Source organism: Carassius auratus, unplaced genomic scaffold (genome assembly GCF_003368295.1).
Source record: "Carassius auratus strain Wakin unplaced genomic scaffold, ASM336829v1 scaf_tig00215431, whole genome shotgun sequence".
Lineage (NCBI taxonomy): Eukaryota > Metazoa > Chordata > Actinopteri > Cypriniformes > Cyprinidae > Carassius > Carassius auratus.
In genome coordinates this window covers 18,052-34,380 of record NW_020528086.1, presented here as the reverse complement: position 1 = coordinate 34,380, position 16,329 = coordinate 18,052, and the positions used below count along the sequence as shown (strand labels likewise).

The window sequence follows — 16,329 nt, the reverse complement described above, 5'->3', positions numbered from 1 at the left end:
ATATGCTTCGACCATGTTAATTCTGTGCAATTAAATCATGTTATCTCAACATAATTTTGATAACTTAACTATAATTAAATTGTAATACATATTTTAATGGTTTGTTGTCGCATGTTTCATTTCATGTAACACAAAAACCTTCTGTAAATCCTTTATTTAATCATTTGAACAATGTGTCATTTAAATGACATGTCTAAATAACATTGTGCCTTCAAAAACCTGCCATAAATAACTTCTATTCTGATGATTAAATTTGATAAAAATACATATCAGTTTTAATTAGACTACACTGTAAAAAAAAAAACACGGAAAAAAACGAGCAAATGCATGGCAGCACAGGGTGCCAAACGTTTGCCATTAATGAAAATAACGGTAAAACCCCATGAACTGAAGTAACATGCTTACACAGCAACAGGAAAAAAGAACATTGACCATACAGTACTATAAAATGTTTAAAACGTAATCTGAAATAACATATTTTGTCTGTATAATTGCAAATACATGCATAGACCATTAAATGTAATGGCATTATTTGACTGTAAGTTCACATAACATGTTTAAACCCTTATTTAATAAAACATGTTTTAACTGTAAATGTAAAAACTTGGTGTAGCAGTTGTTTAACTAAACATGATTTGAATGTAGATATAAATGACATGTTGACAACATTACTTTATAAAGCATGTTTTGACTGTAAACTGAAATCATGTTTTGATCATTATTTAACAGTTTGACTGTAAATTGAAATAACATGTGTTGACCGTTATTTGAAAAAATTAACTGTGATGGACCATAATTTTGAAAGGGATGTACAGCATTTTGATTTTGATTATGGCTCACAGATAATTTTATATGTAGTTCATGAAATGTATGTTATATGTCACAAAAAGTAATTAGAGAAAATAATTTGTATTTTTCCCTCTTTATTTTCTTCTGTTACAGTAGTTTCCATTGTAAATAACAACAATATTAAAAACTTTAAACAGTGCTACAGTACCATCATCTGAACATCGCTTATATGCTTAAAATACAACATTGACAATTCAAATTAATTTCATCATTGCCTCTTCCACAAACTACACTTCGAACAGAACAATGGTCTCCAATTCAATCTCCATGTTGATGCCTTTAAAAAATAAGAGAGAAAATGGTTATATATCATACATCACATATCTATATTCATTATGTCTGATCATGTTACTCTTTTTATATGTTCTTGAGTTTCGTACATAAAAAAAAAATATTGTTTTTTTACTTCAAAAATTTTTTTGTTCATTAAATATGTAATGCACTTACAAATGTTATGATGGTCCATGACACCTTACTTCTTCAGACAGTTTAGTGATGTGACCTCACCCACTGACAAGGCCAAGGGTGCACTGCAACAGAAGAAACAACGTAAATACAGTAACACTTGTTGATTACAATTTTATATTTAATATTACATGCCAGCATATTTACCCAGTATGATGACCTCACAATGTCACAGGAAATTTCCCCTTTTGCTTTCTATGGTAGACAATTTTTGGTGTGCGTTTCTGCACTGTTTTGATCTTTCTTGTTAAGTCCCGCCTTACGCACGCCATTGGTCAAACTGCTTCTCAATCATTGGCCTCGGCCCAACGCCATCAGCCAAGAGACAAAGCAGCAGCCTGTTAACTGCAGGTGGCACATCATGGCTCCAAAACAGCGTACAAATACCTCAAGGAAAAAATCTCTGTGTTTTTGTTTTGGTCGGGAAACGTGCTCATTGACATGGCAAATAAGCTAAAACACGGAGGGGAGTTGGGTTCGCTGGAATATTTACAGGCGTCAGTTTGTTTTCAAAAATCGTAAGTGACTTTGTTAAGTAGCTTTGTGAGTAAACGTGACCGTTTAGGCAACATATTCTGCTGTATGCATGCAATATATAACAGAATGTCAACAAAACAATCATGGACCTCGATGTCGAGTGGTGAAGGGTAAGTGTTAAAAAAAATCTGTTGACGTATCATCCAACGTAATTTAAAAGTTAATTGGCAACAGGTGAATACAATTACAATGGCTTATCACATACGTTTTGAAATCTTATTCTTAATGTTTGACGCAAGTTGCATTAAAAAGTATAAAGGTGTTTCAGAATTGTGTTGTTGTTTTAGAACGTTGCTTTCACAATCATTTAAGAACACTCATATGCATGGACAACGGATTTCATCTTATGAGGTGTGTTACCTTTAACCATATGGATGATGATGTATTTGTGCAAATTTTGTGATTGCTCTCTGAAGACAGTTAAGGGATATGTTAATCATCAAATCGTACACCGACATGAAGCAAATGCTCAGTTTCCATGTTGCTTCCCAGAATGCAAATGTAAATTCTCAAAATACAATGCTCTCAAAGCTCATGTTTATCGCCATCACAAAAGACCACATACTCATTTTGATGATTCGACGGGCACGTTTGTTTGCAACAATACAGACTGTCAACAACAATTTACAGACATGAACAATGTCCTTTCTCATCTCAGGTCACATTTAGCCAAGGGAGAGGTGGTGTGTTGTCCTTTTGAAAAATGTGACAAAAATTTCAGTTTAAGATCAAGTTTCACTGCCCATGTTTCACGAAAGCACAGGACTTCTACATTTGCACAAGTATGGATTATGGATACTTTATCTGAGCAACCTTCTTCAGCATTTTTTGATGTTACTGAGGAGGAGGTTGATGAAAGTGAATTCACTGACTCCCTGACGAAATGTAACGCAAAGTCATTGTACATGAAAAATCTCTGCCTGTTTTATATACAGCTACAAGCAAAATACCTGGTGCCATCGTCAACCATTCAGATGATAGTGGAGCAATATCAGAAAGGAATTTCTCAGAGAAAAATTGCAAAGAGTTTGAAGTTATCATCATCTGCAGTGCATAATATCATTCAGAGAATCTGGAACAATCACTGTGCGTAAGGGTCAAGGCCAGAAAACCATCTTCGGGCACTTAGATGGCACTGCATCACATACAGGAATGCTACTGTAATGGAAATCACAACATGGGCTCAGGAATACTTCCAGAAAACATTGTCTGTGAACACAATCCACCATGCCATTCGCCGTTGCTAGCTAAAACTCTATAGGTCAAAAAAGAAGCCATGTCTAAACATGATTCAGAAGCGCAGGCATTTTCTCTGGGCCAAGGCTCATTTAAAATGACAATGCCAGACCACATACTGCATCAATTACAACATCATGGCTGCGTAGAAGGATCCGGGTACTGAAATGGCCAGCCTGCAGTCCAGATCTTTCACCCTTAGAAAACATTTGGCACATCGTAAAGAGGAAGATGCGATAAAGAAGACCTAAGACAGTTGAGCAACTAGAAGCCTGTATTAGACAAGAATGGGACAACATTTCTATTCCTAAACTTGAGCAACTTGTCTCCTCAGTCCCCAGACGTTTGCAGACTGTTATAAAAAGAAGAGGGGATGCCACACAGTGGTAAACATGGCCTTGTCCCAACTTTTTTGGAATGTGTAGCTCTCATGAAATCTAAAATGAGCCAATATTTGGCATGACATTTCAAAATGTCTCACTTTCAACATTTGATGTTATCTATATTCTATTGTAAATAAAATATAAGTTGATGAGATTTGTAAATTATTCCATTCCTTTTTTACTCACAATTTCTACAGTGTCCTAACTTTTTTGGAATCGGGTTTGTATATGTGTAGGTGTATATGTATACAAATCTGCAGATTTATTGTACACTAGTCAACATTTGAAGAGTTTTGGGTATTGGTTTTAAGACAACTATTATGAAAGGTTTTGATCCTCTTAAAATTTTGACTAGTGTAGTTTGATGGTACAAATCAAACTGTGATGGCACGGGGCCTCAAAACATTGATTTTGGAAATTGCATACATTGTGATCCGTACATGTGCCACTGTGGTGATTACCTGGTGCATGAATGGCCAAAACGTCTCCAGTTGAGTCCGCAGCTAATGCCAGCGGAGAGTGAAGACTGTTGTGCATTGTTCAGAGCAACTACAGGGCCACAGTGCAGCAAATCACCAGCAACACGTTACATGTGCCCATTTCATGCTAGTGATTTGTTGCACTGTGGTCCTGTGGTCCCTGTGAAAAATGCACAACCGTCTCCCCTCTGACAATAATGCACTGCAGACATAAAACAAGTCTGTGCACCACTTTAAATGCATACTATATATAGTGGCACATGAACAACCCACAAAGCCCCATGCCATCTCTGTTTGTCCGTTATTAAACTTCAATAAATCTGCAGCTTGGGAATAGGCAATTTTGCCAAAAAATTACAGCTGCATGAAAAGTGTTCATCCTGTAACCTGTGGACATTGGCTTATCTTCTAGGTGACAGTAGCTGTGAAACTTCGTTTTATGACCATGACTGGCATTATAGTTTTGATGTTCCATGACAAAAAATGCCAGCAAGTTTTATGGGAAAGTTGCAAAATGGCGAAAGGCCAAGTTGCTCTGAGAGAAGAAAGTTGGTCCGCATTGTTGCTTCTGAGATCCTGGAAGTCAGCAAATGTCCAGCAAAAAAACATGTATCAGAAATAGCCCGACAAATGGTGATTGCATACCCAAAGTCTTTCAGAGATGAGATTAATTCCCAGGTTGTAGGAAGTGGATATGATTCTCTCCTCAAACAACTGGTGTGTAGAATTGACAATTTGAAAAGAGCAAAAGCTATTAGTATACCACTTTGTGGTACTCTAGAAGTATCAACAAAGAAACAAAAATTGTTATATGGTTGTATAAATTCTGATCCACAACTGCTAGTTGGAGAAACATCTGAATTGCAGCAGGAAAAGAAAGAGAAGTTGGTAGTAATGTTTCAAAATAATGAAAGTGATGTAAAGACAATCTATGACTTAATGACTTCTACATACACCCCTCAAAGAAACAGCATCCAATCTGGAAAGGAAACCAAAGATTTACTTGATGAGTGGCCATATCTTTTTCAGCCAGCAGGAATGAAAGCACACTTTAAAGAGCTCACTGGCATTGACATAAACAACAGCTTTGAAGAATCTGCTTCCAGTAAGTTCAGAAGAATATTGGACTACTTTCAATTTCAGTGCACAGAAAGAGCAAGCAGAGCAGGGAGAATCCTCACAAAGTATAGAGCTGGAGGGGATCATGTTTGTGGGGCTGTGATGTTGCTGCTAACCCATTTCAAAAATGACCAAGACCACTTTCTTGTGATGGTAGAAGACACCTCTGTTCCAAGTGATATATGCTCAGAACAGCTTCCAGCAACACCATGTATAGTAGTGTGTGGTGGGTATTATTTACTATGATCTTGCAACACAATAATTCCTGGTTTTGGGTGATCAGAACTCCCATTCTGTTAAATATTATGTCTTACTGATTTTGTGTTTTTTCAAAGGAGAGAACCCAATGACAGCCAGTGTGTACATGGTACCAGTAGACCAGATGATTGTAAATGACCATCTCTTGAGTTTTACAGAAGCCCTGTATCTGATGTTCTCTCTTTACTATATATTGAACATCAGTTACCCTGTAGAACTGGGAGCCACACTAGAATTCTTGCAAAGGTATTTCATAGACTGCATTCCTTTGGTTAAGAAGCATACAACAATTATTTAAGGATATTGTTTGTGTTGTGTTTTAAAGGTGCATCTTTAGGATAAATCCTCATAAAGGTACCAAGGTGGAAAAGAGAGAGAAAAAGAGAGCGGACTCTGTCAACCCCAGAGTATTGAGTCTGACATCAAAAATTGCTGCATTTGATTGGGGAGAGTAACAGGTATAGAAGCTCTGTTGTCTTCTATAGTAGTGGTAGACTACATCTTCTGTGTTTATCATTCATCGATGATAAAGTGGACCAAAGGACAATCATTTTTAGAATTAACTCCAATAAATGTGATGTAATTGTCTGTGGCCAAAACTGAGAGTATTTGGTTAAGGCTTGTTGTTGTCTCTGCTCTTCTTTTGGTTTGGGTTTTAATTGTAACTGTTTGTGTCCCCACAGATGTGGTCTTTCAGAAGATTGACATTTCGCTGAAGAACAGGACAGACCGACTTTTTGTACTTCAGTGCAGCGCTTTGTTGCTTAAATCATTTTTATTACCTTGTGACGTGATTAGGATTCAGTTTATATTTATTTATTTGATTGGGACAGTGCATGTTAATGAACAAACATGGAATACATGCATGTAAACATGCTGGATTGTAGCCAAAGGCTTATTTCCATCCGTAGTCCCACGGGCTAAAATCACACGGGTCACAAAACATTACATAATAAAATTTACATCTACAGTTAGTACATCGTTTATCAATAAATTAGCTAAAGGCCCGTATACAATATTCACATAATACTTAAAAATTCATTCAACTTCAAAATTATCAGAATCCAGGCCCAGTGTTTTTGTTTCTTTTAAACTGAACACATTTGTGTTCTGAAACATGCTTTATCCATTTTCTCCATGTGACATGTTCAGGATTATCAGAATTAATGTCGATTTTTTTTTTTTTTAAATTGAACAAATTTGTTTTCTAAAACATGACTTTTGCTGGGAAGTGTTTTTCCATTGTTTGATCTTGAAGGTTTGCTATATAATAAAAAGCTGAAGTTGTTTACAGCAATACTCTGGCTACCATAATTTATTGTATAACATTTTACAAAAATTTGTGTTTCAAGAGTATTTTTAATTAGTTTTTAGCATTACTTCTGTCACACAGTATACAAAGATGTCCCTCTACATTTGGTTTAAATAAATAAATTCACTAGAAAAAGATTATGGCATGAAAACATGTAAGCCCAGATTTGCTAACTATATGTGGCAGTGCACACTTTCTGAATGTGTCAGGGTTTTCAGAAGACATGATAGAAAGGCATGTACAGTGATTATTGCATCTTTATTGGATATGCATTTGTAGGAAATTTCCTTTATGAAAGCGTCCCTTAACCCTTTTTGTGCCTGACCTGACAGTAATGGTTGCTAATTGCACTTATTTTTTATTTGGTCATTATGGAAGGGAGCTGCTGCAATTCTGTTCTTGCACATTGATAGTTTACTCGTAGAAAACATTCAAATTCATCCTGAAGTTAGTTGTATTTTCTCTGCCAAAAACAATATTAGCACATTTTAAGTTAAGATGCTTGCTATTTACCTTTAATGTGATAAAACTGAAAATCTGTCTTGTACTCTCAGGTTGTATAACTTTCTTTGTGGTTAGCAGAACAAATTAATTTATTTTGACTAATGTTCACCGAGGAAGTTTAAGAACCACTGGCTTATAGATTTGGCTTTTTTGTGATTAAAACAAAGCCATTTATTTGCAATGAAAATTTAGAAAATGTTTGAAAAGTGGAAATAAAGTGCTTTATTAAGAGAAGAGTGTTTATTAAAAATAAAGTATTTATTGGGTAGGCTTAGGGGTCGGTGTAGAAGGGCTTTTATTCTCACAACAATGTAGCATCCATTTAACAATTTTAATAAATATAATCATTTGCACTCTGATAATTATTGGATCCTGTTAATCTACAAAAATAGTAAGGTGCAACTATCTGCCGATATAGATAGCATCTAATTAGTATTTACACTTACTGCAAATTTGATAATTCTATTTATTAAATGAAAATTATTTACACCTAATGTAAATAGCATTACGTAAAAATTAATTGGGTTGTAGCTCGTTGTCTAGGTGACTGTGATTTTAAATAGGTGTCGTTTGTGTTTTAACGTTTAGCTCAAGAATAGGGAAGTTCGAATAGCCTATGTGAATATTACCAACTTCACTAAACTCCTTCTTGAGTTAAGAACTGACCACATTTCTTTATATTTGAGTCCAAGTTCAAACACTATGAAACGCTCCATTAACGTATACGGAGCTCTGAAACACTGCCAGCGGGACATTAAACAGGAAGTGTCTGTCCGAGCTCAAAACAGGTTTTACGTGGGAACGCTAAGTTTCTCGGGTGAAGGCAAAAGATTTGCAAAAAAAATTCCACCACCACGTCCCTTTGAGGGCTCCGTAGTAAATATCATCTACTGCTGGTTACTTCGGATTTTGATATGGAAATCATGACAATTAGCTTACCTTAACAATAAATGGTTTTCCTAAAGTGGTGTAACAAGTGGGTTGGACAGGAGTGTGTGTTTGGATGAGGATACCAATAAGTGAAACGCATACTCGAAATGTGACCTCTTTAACCCATCTCAGTGAGGGGTGAGCACACACACCCCCGGAGCAGTGCAGGGAGCAATTAGGATAAGTCGCAACACGCTGGCCGTGAGACTCGAACCGGCAACTCTTTGGTTACAAGCCCGACTCTCTAACCACTAAGCTACAATTGACCCCACAGTAATAAAATTCTCTAACAGCCACAAGAGAAAACTGATGCCTTTCACCATTAACCACAGCGGCAAAAAAACAACAGGTTTTATAAACAACACAGTCCAGCGCCAGATCGCCTCTTTAACAAACGAACGATATGTATGATATGCATAACAACAATAGTAGACAATAGTAGGCTAAACGCTGACTATAAATCAAGGAAACAACATCACCAATGGATCAACAATAAAGTTTAGAAAAGATGCGCAATTTAACCTAATGTCTTCAGTGGCACAGGCACTAGTGTGGAAGCCTCGTTTATTTGATGCTTGTTTCAAAGTCCTTGGTTCGAAACTGTATTTTATACCTTTTGGTATCACAAATCACATCGAAAAGGCATTTATTTTCAACAAAAATGAAGTAGAAATAAAGTGTCTAACGAGTGTTTAATAAAACACTTTATACTATTATTGCATCCTGTTAATGTACACAATTACTGAGATGCAAACAGAATCTGCCAAAATATAGAATATCTAATTACTATTTACACTTATTGCAAACTTTCGTGACATTTACATGATGTAAATAGAATATATAGCTATTTGTTTTTAGTGTAAATCACAACTGTTGCTTTTTGCACTTAGTGCATAGTCACTGCCTAATTCAACTGGAAAAATGTAGGCTATATTTGGTGTTAATGTATGCATTTTTAGTGGAATTTCACCGTTCTGATGAAAATGAGAAATGACTGTGAAATTCTACTGGTTTTCTCTGTAAAACTAAATTTTTTTCAACTCTGACCAAAAAATATACAGGAATGTTTTTTTAAGGACATGTCAGGATAACAATAGACAACAACTACTGTTATTTAAAGGAAAATGTAATTTTTTTGCAGTAACAAATTTAAATAGTTAAAAAACAGGGAAAATTTACATTAGATGTAAAAGTTAGCATTTTTATGGAATTTCACAGTTCTGGTCAAAATGTCATAATACTGTTAAATTCTACCGTTTTTTTTTCTGTAAAAATACATTTATTTTTTACAGTGTAGTATGAAAACAAAGACAGTTCATTTTGTATGCATAACATGTAGATATACTGTATGTAGAGATATGTGTAAACCTTCATAAGTTTTACAAGATTTACAAATTTTTAAACAAGATCATAAACATAAGTAACATAACACTGCATGTAACTGTGTTTAAAAACTAATAAAACATTGTAACAATAATCATTTATTTCATTTCTCTCAGAAACCTTAAAGAGCCACACAGATGGGAAATCAAAAATTACCTGTATTACAGTGTATGATGTAGCTGTCCATCAGTGTAAACAATGTGCAAAGTAATCAAACCAAAAAGTACATGATTTATAAAGTTATTGGCTTCTAAAGTAAGGAGTCGACTCTGAATCGCTGAAACGAGTCGTTATAGATTTCAAATCTTTTGCCCATCTCTATGTACGTCACTAGGAGCAATTTGCATAATAATCTCCGCCTACCGTGTTGGGAGAAACTGAACTCTGAGCTGAAAACAACGTGATGTCTGTTTTTCACGTCTCCCTTCACTATATCTAATGTGACAACACCCCCTCGCTGAACGCGCTATTCAGATTCAAACTGAAACGTGCGGCTTGAATACACCCACACAGAAGAAAAAGCAGCGAGACGGTTCAAGTTTTTTATTTTACTGTTTGCTTCGCGATGAGAGGAATAAGACATAATTCACCCCAAACAGATGCTAACGCATAGTTTACCGTGGAGGTGTGTGCGGAACAAACAATCAAACCTGACTATGTTAGTTGACCAATCAGAACACAGTATGCTACTGAAAGGTGGGGTTTAAGGAAACTGAATCTTTTGAAAAGCTTCGTGCGAACCGTTTGGGGATCTCTGAGAATTGAGGTAATTTTAAAATGATATTTTGACAAAATGACAATGTTTTTTAACCTTGGATGGATTTAAACCTAATGTACAGGACTTATAAACAGTGATAGGAGGCTTAGAATTTTCATCTTACTGGCTCTTTAAAACTGTACCCAAGAACAGCAGTACCTGGAACTGTTATTTCAAGAAAAACGCTTTAGTTTCAAAGATAATTATATATAGACATAACAAAATAACGTGAAAATACAATATCTGACCCTTACCTAAACTATAAACAATGTGTCTTATTTATGCTAGTTCCTCCATGTGTCATAGATTCAGCTCTCTAATCAATCAACTTCTGAGCCAGTCCAAAGAAGGGCCAAATAAAGATCAAGAAACAAGAGCAGGCAAAGGGGAACAGTCTAAACAACACGATCACGGTTTATCCTCTGCAGTGGTCTTGCATGAAGGCTGCTGAAATTTTCTGAGGTTTATCGTTTGTAGTCTCAGCTAGAGAGTTCACCTCCATCCAACTCCATGATAAGTTTTTGCAGAATTACAAATGTAAAACACAAATTTGTGGGGTACTGCAGGTTAAGATAAATTGGACCAAACAACATTGAAGTTGCAAAAGCCACGCTGTCGAGGTCCTGAAGCACTGCCACAGCCTCTAACCAATTTAAAATTATTATCATTATGAATATATGCCACCAATAATAAAAAAAACGAATGAGTTAATACTTCAAGATACTGAAGATCATATTAATCATCTACATTCAAAATTCCCTTCTGCTGAAGTAATTTGGGGTGGTTACTTTAATATGGTGTTTGATGGAAAACACGATCGATGGCCACCTAGAAATGACAATATTTCAAGTGAATTAAGCAGTGTTTGTTTACGACTGAACATAATTGGTAAATGGAGATATAACAATACACACTCACTTATGTATACATGGAGTAATATGGACAGATCTAAACAATCACGTATTGTTTTTTGGCTCATTTCAGAACATATAAAAGAGAGTTGAATTTGTTGTTATTGAACCATCACTTTAAAGGATCACAAAGGCATATCTATTCAAATTAGTGTGTTAGCTTGTTAATCAAGTAGAGTTAAGAAAGGGTATTGGAAGTTAAATTATAGTCTATTGAAACATAATGATTTTTTAGAACAAATTAAGAATTTAATTGTTAAATATTGGCAACAGGCTTCTTTGATTCAAACTTACGGGAAGTTATGGGAACAAACAACATTTGAAATAAGGAAATGTGCGGTGTCGTATGGAAAATCTATTAAGAAAAAGAAAAAAAAGATAAAGAAAACAATATAATTAATGAAATCATATCCATCACTTCTAGAGCTAACCAAAATATGTCAAGCACTGAATTATTTGAACTTGCTACACTGCAGAATGAGCTGGATAATATTTATGTGCTTTCGTTAGGTCAAGACAAAAATGGATGGAAGCAGGAGAAAAAAATACTAAATATGTATTTGGTTTATAAAAAAAGAAGTAGAGAAATAACTTCATAATAAATGGGCTTACTAGTGATAATACCAATGATATATCTTGTTTTGTTAATCAATTTTATAGTAAATAATATAGTGCAAATAATCAACTAAATGATTCAGATCGTTTTCTTAATAATTTATCGACTAATATTTATAGGATTACTTCGGATTACAAACATGTATGTGATAAAGAATTAAATATTCAGGAAATCACAAATTGTATAAAAAGTATTAAAGAAAATAAGTCTCCTGGAAATGATGGATTGACGGGAGTTTTATAAAACTTTTTGTAATGACCTTGCACCCTTTTTAATGGCAGTCTTTAAAAAAGCAATTGATTTGGGAGAAATGCATCACTAAAACAAGGAGTAATAACACTTATACCCAAGCCTAACAAAGACAAATTGTTCTTAGAAAACTGGAGACAAATTAGTTTATTAAATTATGATACTAAAATCTTTTCATTGATTTTTTCAAAAAGACTTAAGAATAATTTAAATACAATAATTGAAGAGCAGTCAGGTTTTCTGAAAGGCCGTTATATCGGAAATAATATACTATTCATTTTAGATTTAATTGATTATAGACACCTTATCTCAGATGATTGTTTAATATTATTTATTGATTTTTATAAAGCGTTTGACACTATTGAACATCAATTTATGTTCAGTTATTGACTTCTTTGGTTTTGGCCATTTTTTTGTACGCTTTATAATGGTTGTAATAGTTCAGTCCAGTTTTCTCACGGTACCTGTCAGAGATTTGATATGGGCCGTGGGATAAGACAAGGATGTCCTATATCACCCTTTCTCTTCATATTGGTTACTCAAGTCATGGCTGCTAATATCAAAAAAGCAAGTTTTCAAGGAATTTCAGTGTTTGGTAAAGAGATCAAACTTAGTTCAGCCAATTAGTGGATGATACTACAATTTTTGTTAAAAAAAAAGTGAATAGATGAAGTTATTACATTTATTGAAGAATTTTCCAGAATCTCGGGATTGAAGATGAATAAGTCCACCTTATTCTCTCTCTCTCTCTATATATATATATATATATATATATATATATATATATATATATATATATATATATATATAATTACGTAATCTTCATAGGAGAAATGGTTTCCACCTGGTTCAGCTAATTAATGCCCTGCTGTGATTGGATGCTGGGAGTATTTAAGAAGTAATACTATCACAGCCATGTCGGTGGTGGCTTGACTGTGTACAGGAGCTTTAAGGTCCCATCTTCAACCCAAGACCTGATACTTTGTTGAAGCCAGTAGTTAACCGTGTATCTTTACCTCATATTGTGTATGCTGCTTATTGAAGTAGTTTTCTCACTTTAATCTCTTTCTATTACACTTTATGATTGAGATTCAAAAGGCAGAAGTGAGTGTTATCTCTAATGATTATTCGTTGTTTGATTTAATTATTCTGGTTTTCTCTTTTTTTTTTTTTTTTTTTTTTTAAGTTTGCTTGTTAAACAGTTATTTCTTTATTTGTGGGGTAAGTAGGGAGGTGGGGGCTATTTATCTTGAATTTGACCTTTTTCTCCTGTTTATGTTAGTAAGGGAGTTCACTTACTTTGCTGCACTTTTATTTTAGTTTAAGTAGTTTGGTTCATAAGGAGTAAGACTGATTGTTTGTTGTTTTAGCAATACCTCCTACTAATTTTGACACCCCTCTTTCTTTTTGCCTAATTTGCAAATAAAACTAGTTTTCTTTAATGAGATGACTGTGTCTGGAGATGGAGTGGCTTCATGCTGCTGCACATTCATTTCACCATCATCCATTTTTGCGGTTTCATTCCTCCCCTGGACCAATCAGGAAAACATAACATAGTTAATGTATTAAAGTCTGTTATTGCTGTAAAGTCCTACCCAGAGCCATATAGAGTGAGAGTTGCGACAACTCCATTGACTCCAATGGAACGCTTTTTTTACAGAAATGGCGGCTTGTGGAGCCTCTCAATAGTTCCCGGAAGTAGCAGCAAACCGATGCTGCGCCGTAGAGATGCAGCAGAACAAACTGTTTGCGACGCACTTTTAAAAGGTAAGACGTTTAAATAATAACATTGTATATTATAAGTACGTACATCTAAATAACAGTAACTTGTAAAATACAACATTCTAGTAGATTATTAATCATTATATGAGTAGATTTAAGGGATGTTATCAGATAACTAACAGATTAGGCTAGGATGGGAGCTGAATAAAGTTAGTAACGAACACCCTATTAATTGTAAAATGAGCCTAAACACATTTTTTTGCAGGGTGGGTAAAGTTAGCTAACGTTACATATTAGTTCATATTCATATAGTACATTTTCATATTGTGACAGCGTCGAGTGGAAGTGGTACAAATTAGGTTATAAAGTTTGTTCCTTATTACACGTATTAAATTAAATTTCTTAATAATAAAATGCACCCAATTGATATAAATTTAAAGTGAATTAAGTTTGCAAAAACATGGGTGGAGTGTTATTAGGCATTGTGATTCAATTGACTATTACTTGTCTATATTATATAATACTACTGTATTATAGAAGTAATCATACTTAACATGTTTTTATTACTGTATTGTATACTTAAACTTGTTAGTGTATAAATGTAACATACTGTGGGTGCTGGTAGGTGAAGGATTAGTGGTTCTTCACCACAGGACTGTTCTGTGATGGAGCATCAGTAATGATGCAGGTCAGGAGTACTGAGGGGACCATGGTGAGAATGAAAACAAAAGGTATGTTTCAAATAAACCAGTAATAAAGTAGTGTTGTACATGTGTATTGTACTGCTGTTTTATTTAAGGAATCATACTAAACTAAACATGAAATGCATATTATGAATAATAATTTAAGGAATCATACTGCAGTGAGGACCAATGATGTTATAGGCTGTCGGTCAGTGATGTTGGCTGGGTGCTGGACTGGTAGGTGGAGGATTAGTGTTGGCTGGGTGCTGGAAGGTGGAGGAGCTGTTTGCTGGTTGTTGAAGCTTGGCTACTGTTGGTCCTTTTCCTCTTTTTAGATTGGCTCTTGCTTCCAAGATGTCCATCGTTTAAGTATTGTTGTTTTTCTGTCATTTCGTATTTTTTTAGCCTCAATCCTCAACCTCAGCCGTATAAATCTTTTGGAGATTTTTCCCTCTACTCCACAGCATGATGGAAGCCTGCTGGAGAGTGACTGAGCTTCTTTCTCCAACACATCCACTGCATTGGGGAGCTCCATGAGGTAGGAACTACTCTTGGACCTAAATAGTTTCTCAATTTCTTGGGTGAAGTCATAGGCTTCTTGGGAGGGACGACAAAGAGCACCTGCCTTGAATTCTTTTAAGTTTAGTAAGATACTGTTATTTCCAGCAGGATTGTCATCTGTTTGCCGTGTTGCAGTTTTGCATTTTCCACAGATGCTGGCAAATCGGATTAATTTGTGGACAATGTAGCCTGCGAGATGGAAGAGAATACATTTCTCTGTTTTTGTGAGGTCAGGTGCTGTTCTGTTCTCCACCATCAGCTGTTCCACTCTGACTGATGGAGTGACGTTTTGTTTCACTGTTTCCAGGAAGTCTGCCAAAAAACTACTGTCATCTTCCTGGTAGCTCCCAGAGGTGATGGCGCTGAAGAACTGACCTACGGATATGATTCTCAGTGCATGATGGAATTCCACTGGAGTTGGTATGGGATTCATAGACCTCACACAGCTGAATGTATTTTCAAGACAGTCTTGTGTGAACCTTGAAGTTAACACAAACCTGTGTCCTCGTGTCAGCATCTCTTCCTGTATGCCCAAAACTGATTTGGTTGCCACTATCACCCCTTTTAGAACAGGCTTCCAAACTCCCTTATGACCAATCTTCATCCCATAGAATAGATGGATGATATCCTGTAGGAAGATTATGGCCTTTTCATACTCCTCTATCTTGACCCTGCTCAGTGCTGTAATTGGATGGCGAGATGACATAAGATCAAACCAATGATCCACTTTCTCCAGGAACCACGCTGTAGTCAGGTAGGAAAGAGGGCGGTTTTCTTGCTGCACCATATACTTCAGTCCAGCACTTGTTGCCTTACTAAATACATTAAGAGCAGGACCAACCTTCATTTTCTCAAAGTGGCTTGGCTTGATGGCTGCAGCTGATAGAATGGGAGCTACTTTTAATGCCATCCCTTCTTGAAAGGACAAAAAGTCCTTAATAGGGACCACTGAAACCTCATTGGAAGGTAGGTTCTCTTTGTTAACCACATTCTCTGGAATTGTTAACACCTGTCCACGGACAAGGGTACTTTTTAGATTTTTCACCAGATGTGGGACATCAGGCATGAAATGGAGACACCTATCCGGTGTTGTTGGATGCGGCACAGATGTTTTGGTGTGGTCGACCCCAAAGGATTTCCACATGGCCTGGTTAGGGCTACCCATATCGGTGGTGACAGCAAACACATGTAGCCCTATGGATGCTGCTCTCTCTATTAATTCTGTAATTATTGGCTTGTATTCTGCTCCGTTGGTAGAATTGCCACTGTAATGATATGCCACTACTTGTTTCCAGCGAGTTGTGTTTCCAGCCAACATAAACACACAAGCATGTGTTGCTACTCCTGTGTGGCCTGGCAAAGTGACATCACCATA

General features: G+C 35.7%; 1 protein-coding gene and 1 long non-coding RNA gene across 9 annotated transcripts; both read left to right on the top strand.

The window, feature by feature from the left end:
* Window positions 1–1,631: 1,631 nt before the first annotated feature.
* On the top strand, window positions 1,632–8,859 carry LOC113094826 (uncharacterized). Of its 4 annotated transcripts, none has more exons than XM_026260468.1 (5): window positions 1,632–1,961; window positions 4,915–5,294; window positions 5,404–5,572; window positions 5,652–5,784; window positions 6,010–8,859. In XM_026260468.1, exons 1-4 carry the CDS (start codon window positions 1,897–1,899, stop codon window positions 5,779–5,781), a joined length of 744 nt encoding a protein of 247 aa, XP_026116253.1. In that variant the 5' UTR covers window positions 1,632–1,896; the 3' UTR covers window positions 5,782–5,784; window positions 6,010–8,859. The 4 variants fall into 4 exon arrangements, 3 of the variants coding, with proteins under 3 accessions (XP_026116253.1, XP_026116251.1, XP_026116252.1); XR_003288173.1 differs by having other exon boundaries at window positions 1,638–1,961; window positions 5,226–5,294; XM_026260467.1 differs by lacking the exon at window positions 1,632–1,961 and having other exon boundaries at window positions 3,621–5,054; window positions 5,226–5,294.
* A 5,310-nt stretch (window positions 8,860–14,169) lies between these two features.
* On the top strand, window positions 14,170–15,670 carry LOC113094823 (uncharacterized). 5 transcript variants are annotated; one of them, XR_003288172.1, is made up of 5 exons: window positions 14,170–14,441; window positions 14,799–14,931; window positions 15,090–15,183; window positions 15,262–15,374; window positions 15,528–15,670. It is a non-coding gene; the product is annotated as an uncharacterized LOC113094823 (long non-coding RNA). The 5 variants fall into 5 exon arrangements; XR_003288169.1 differs by having other exon boundaries at window positions 15,063–15,183; XR_003288171.1 differs by having other exon boundaries at window positions 15,090–15,374.
* The last annotated feature ends 659 nt before the right edge of the window (window positions 15,671–16,329 follow it).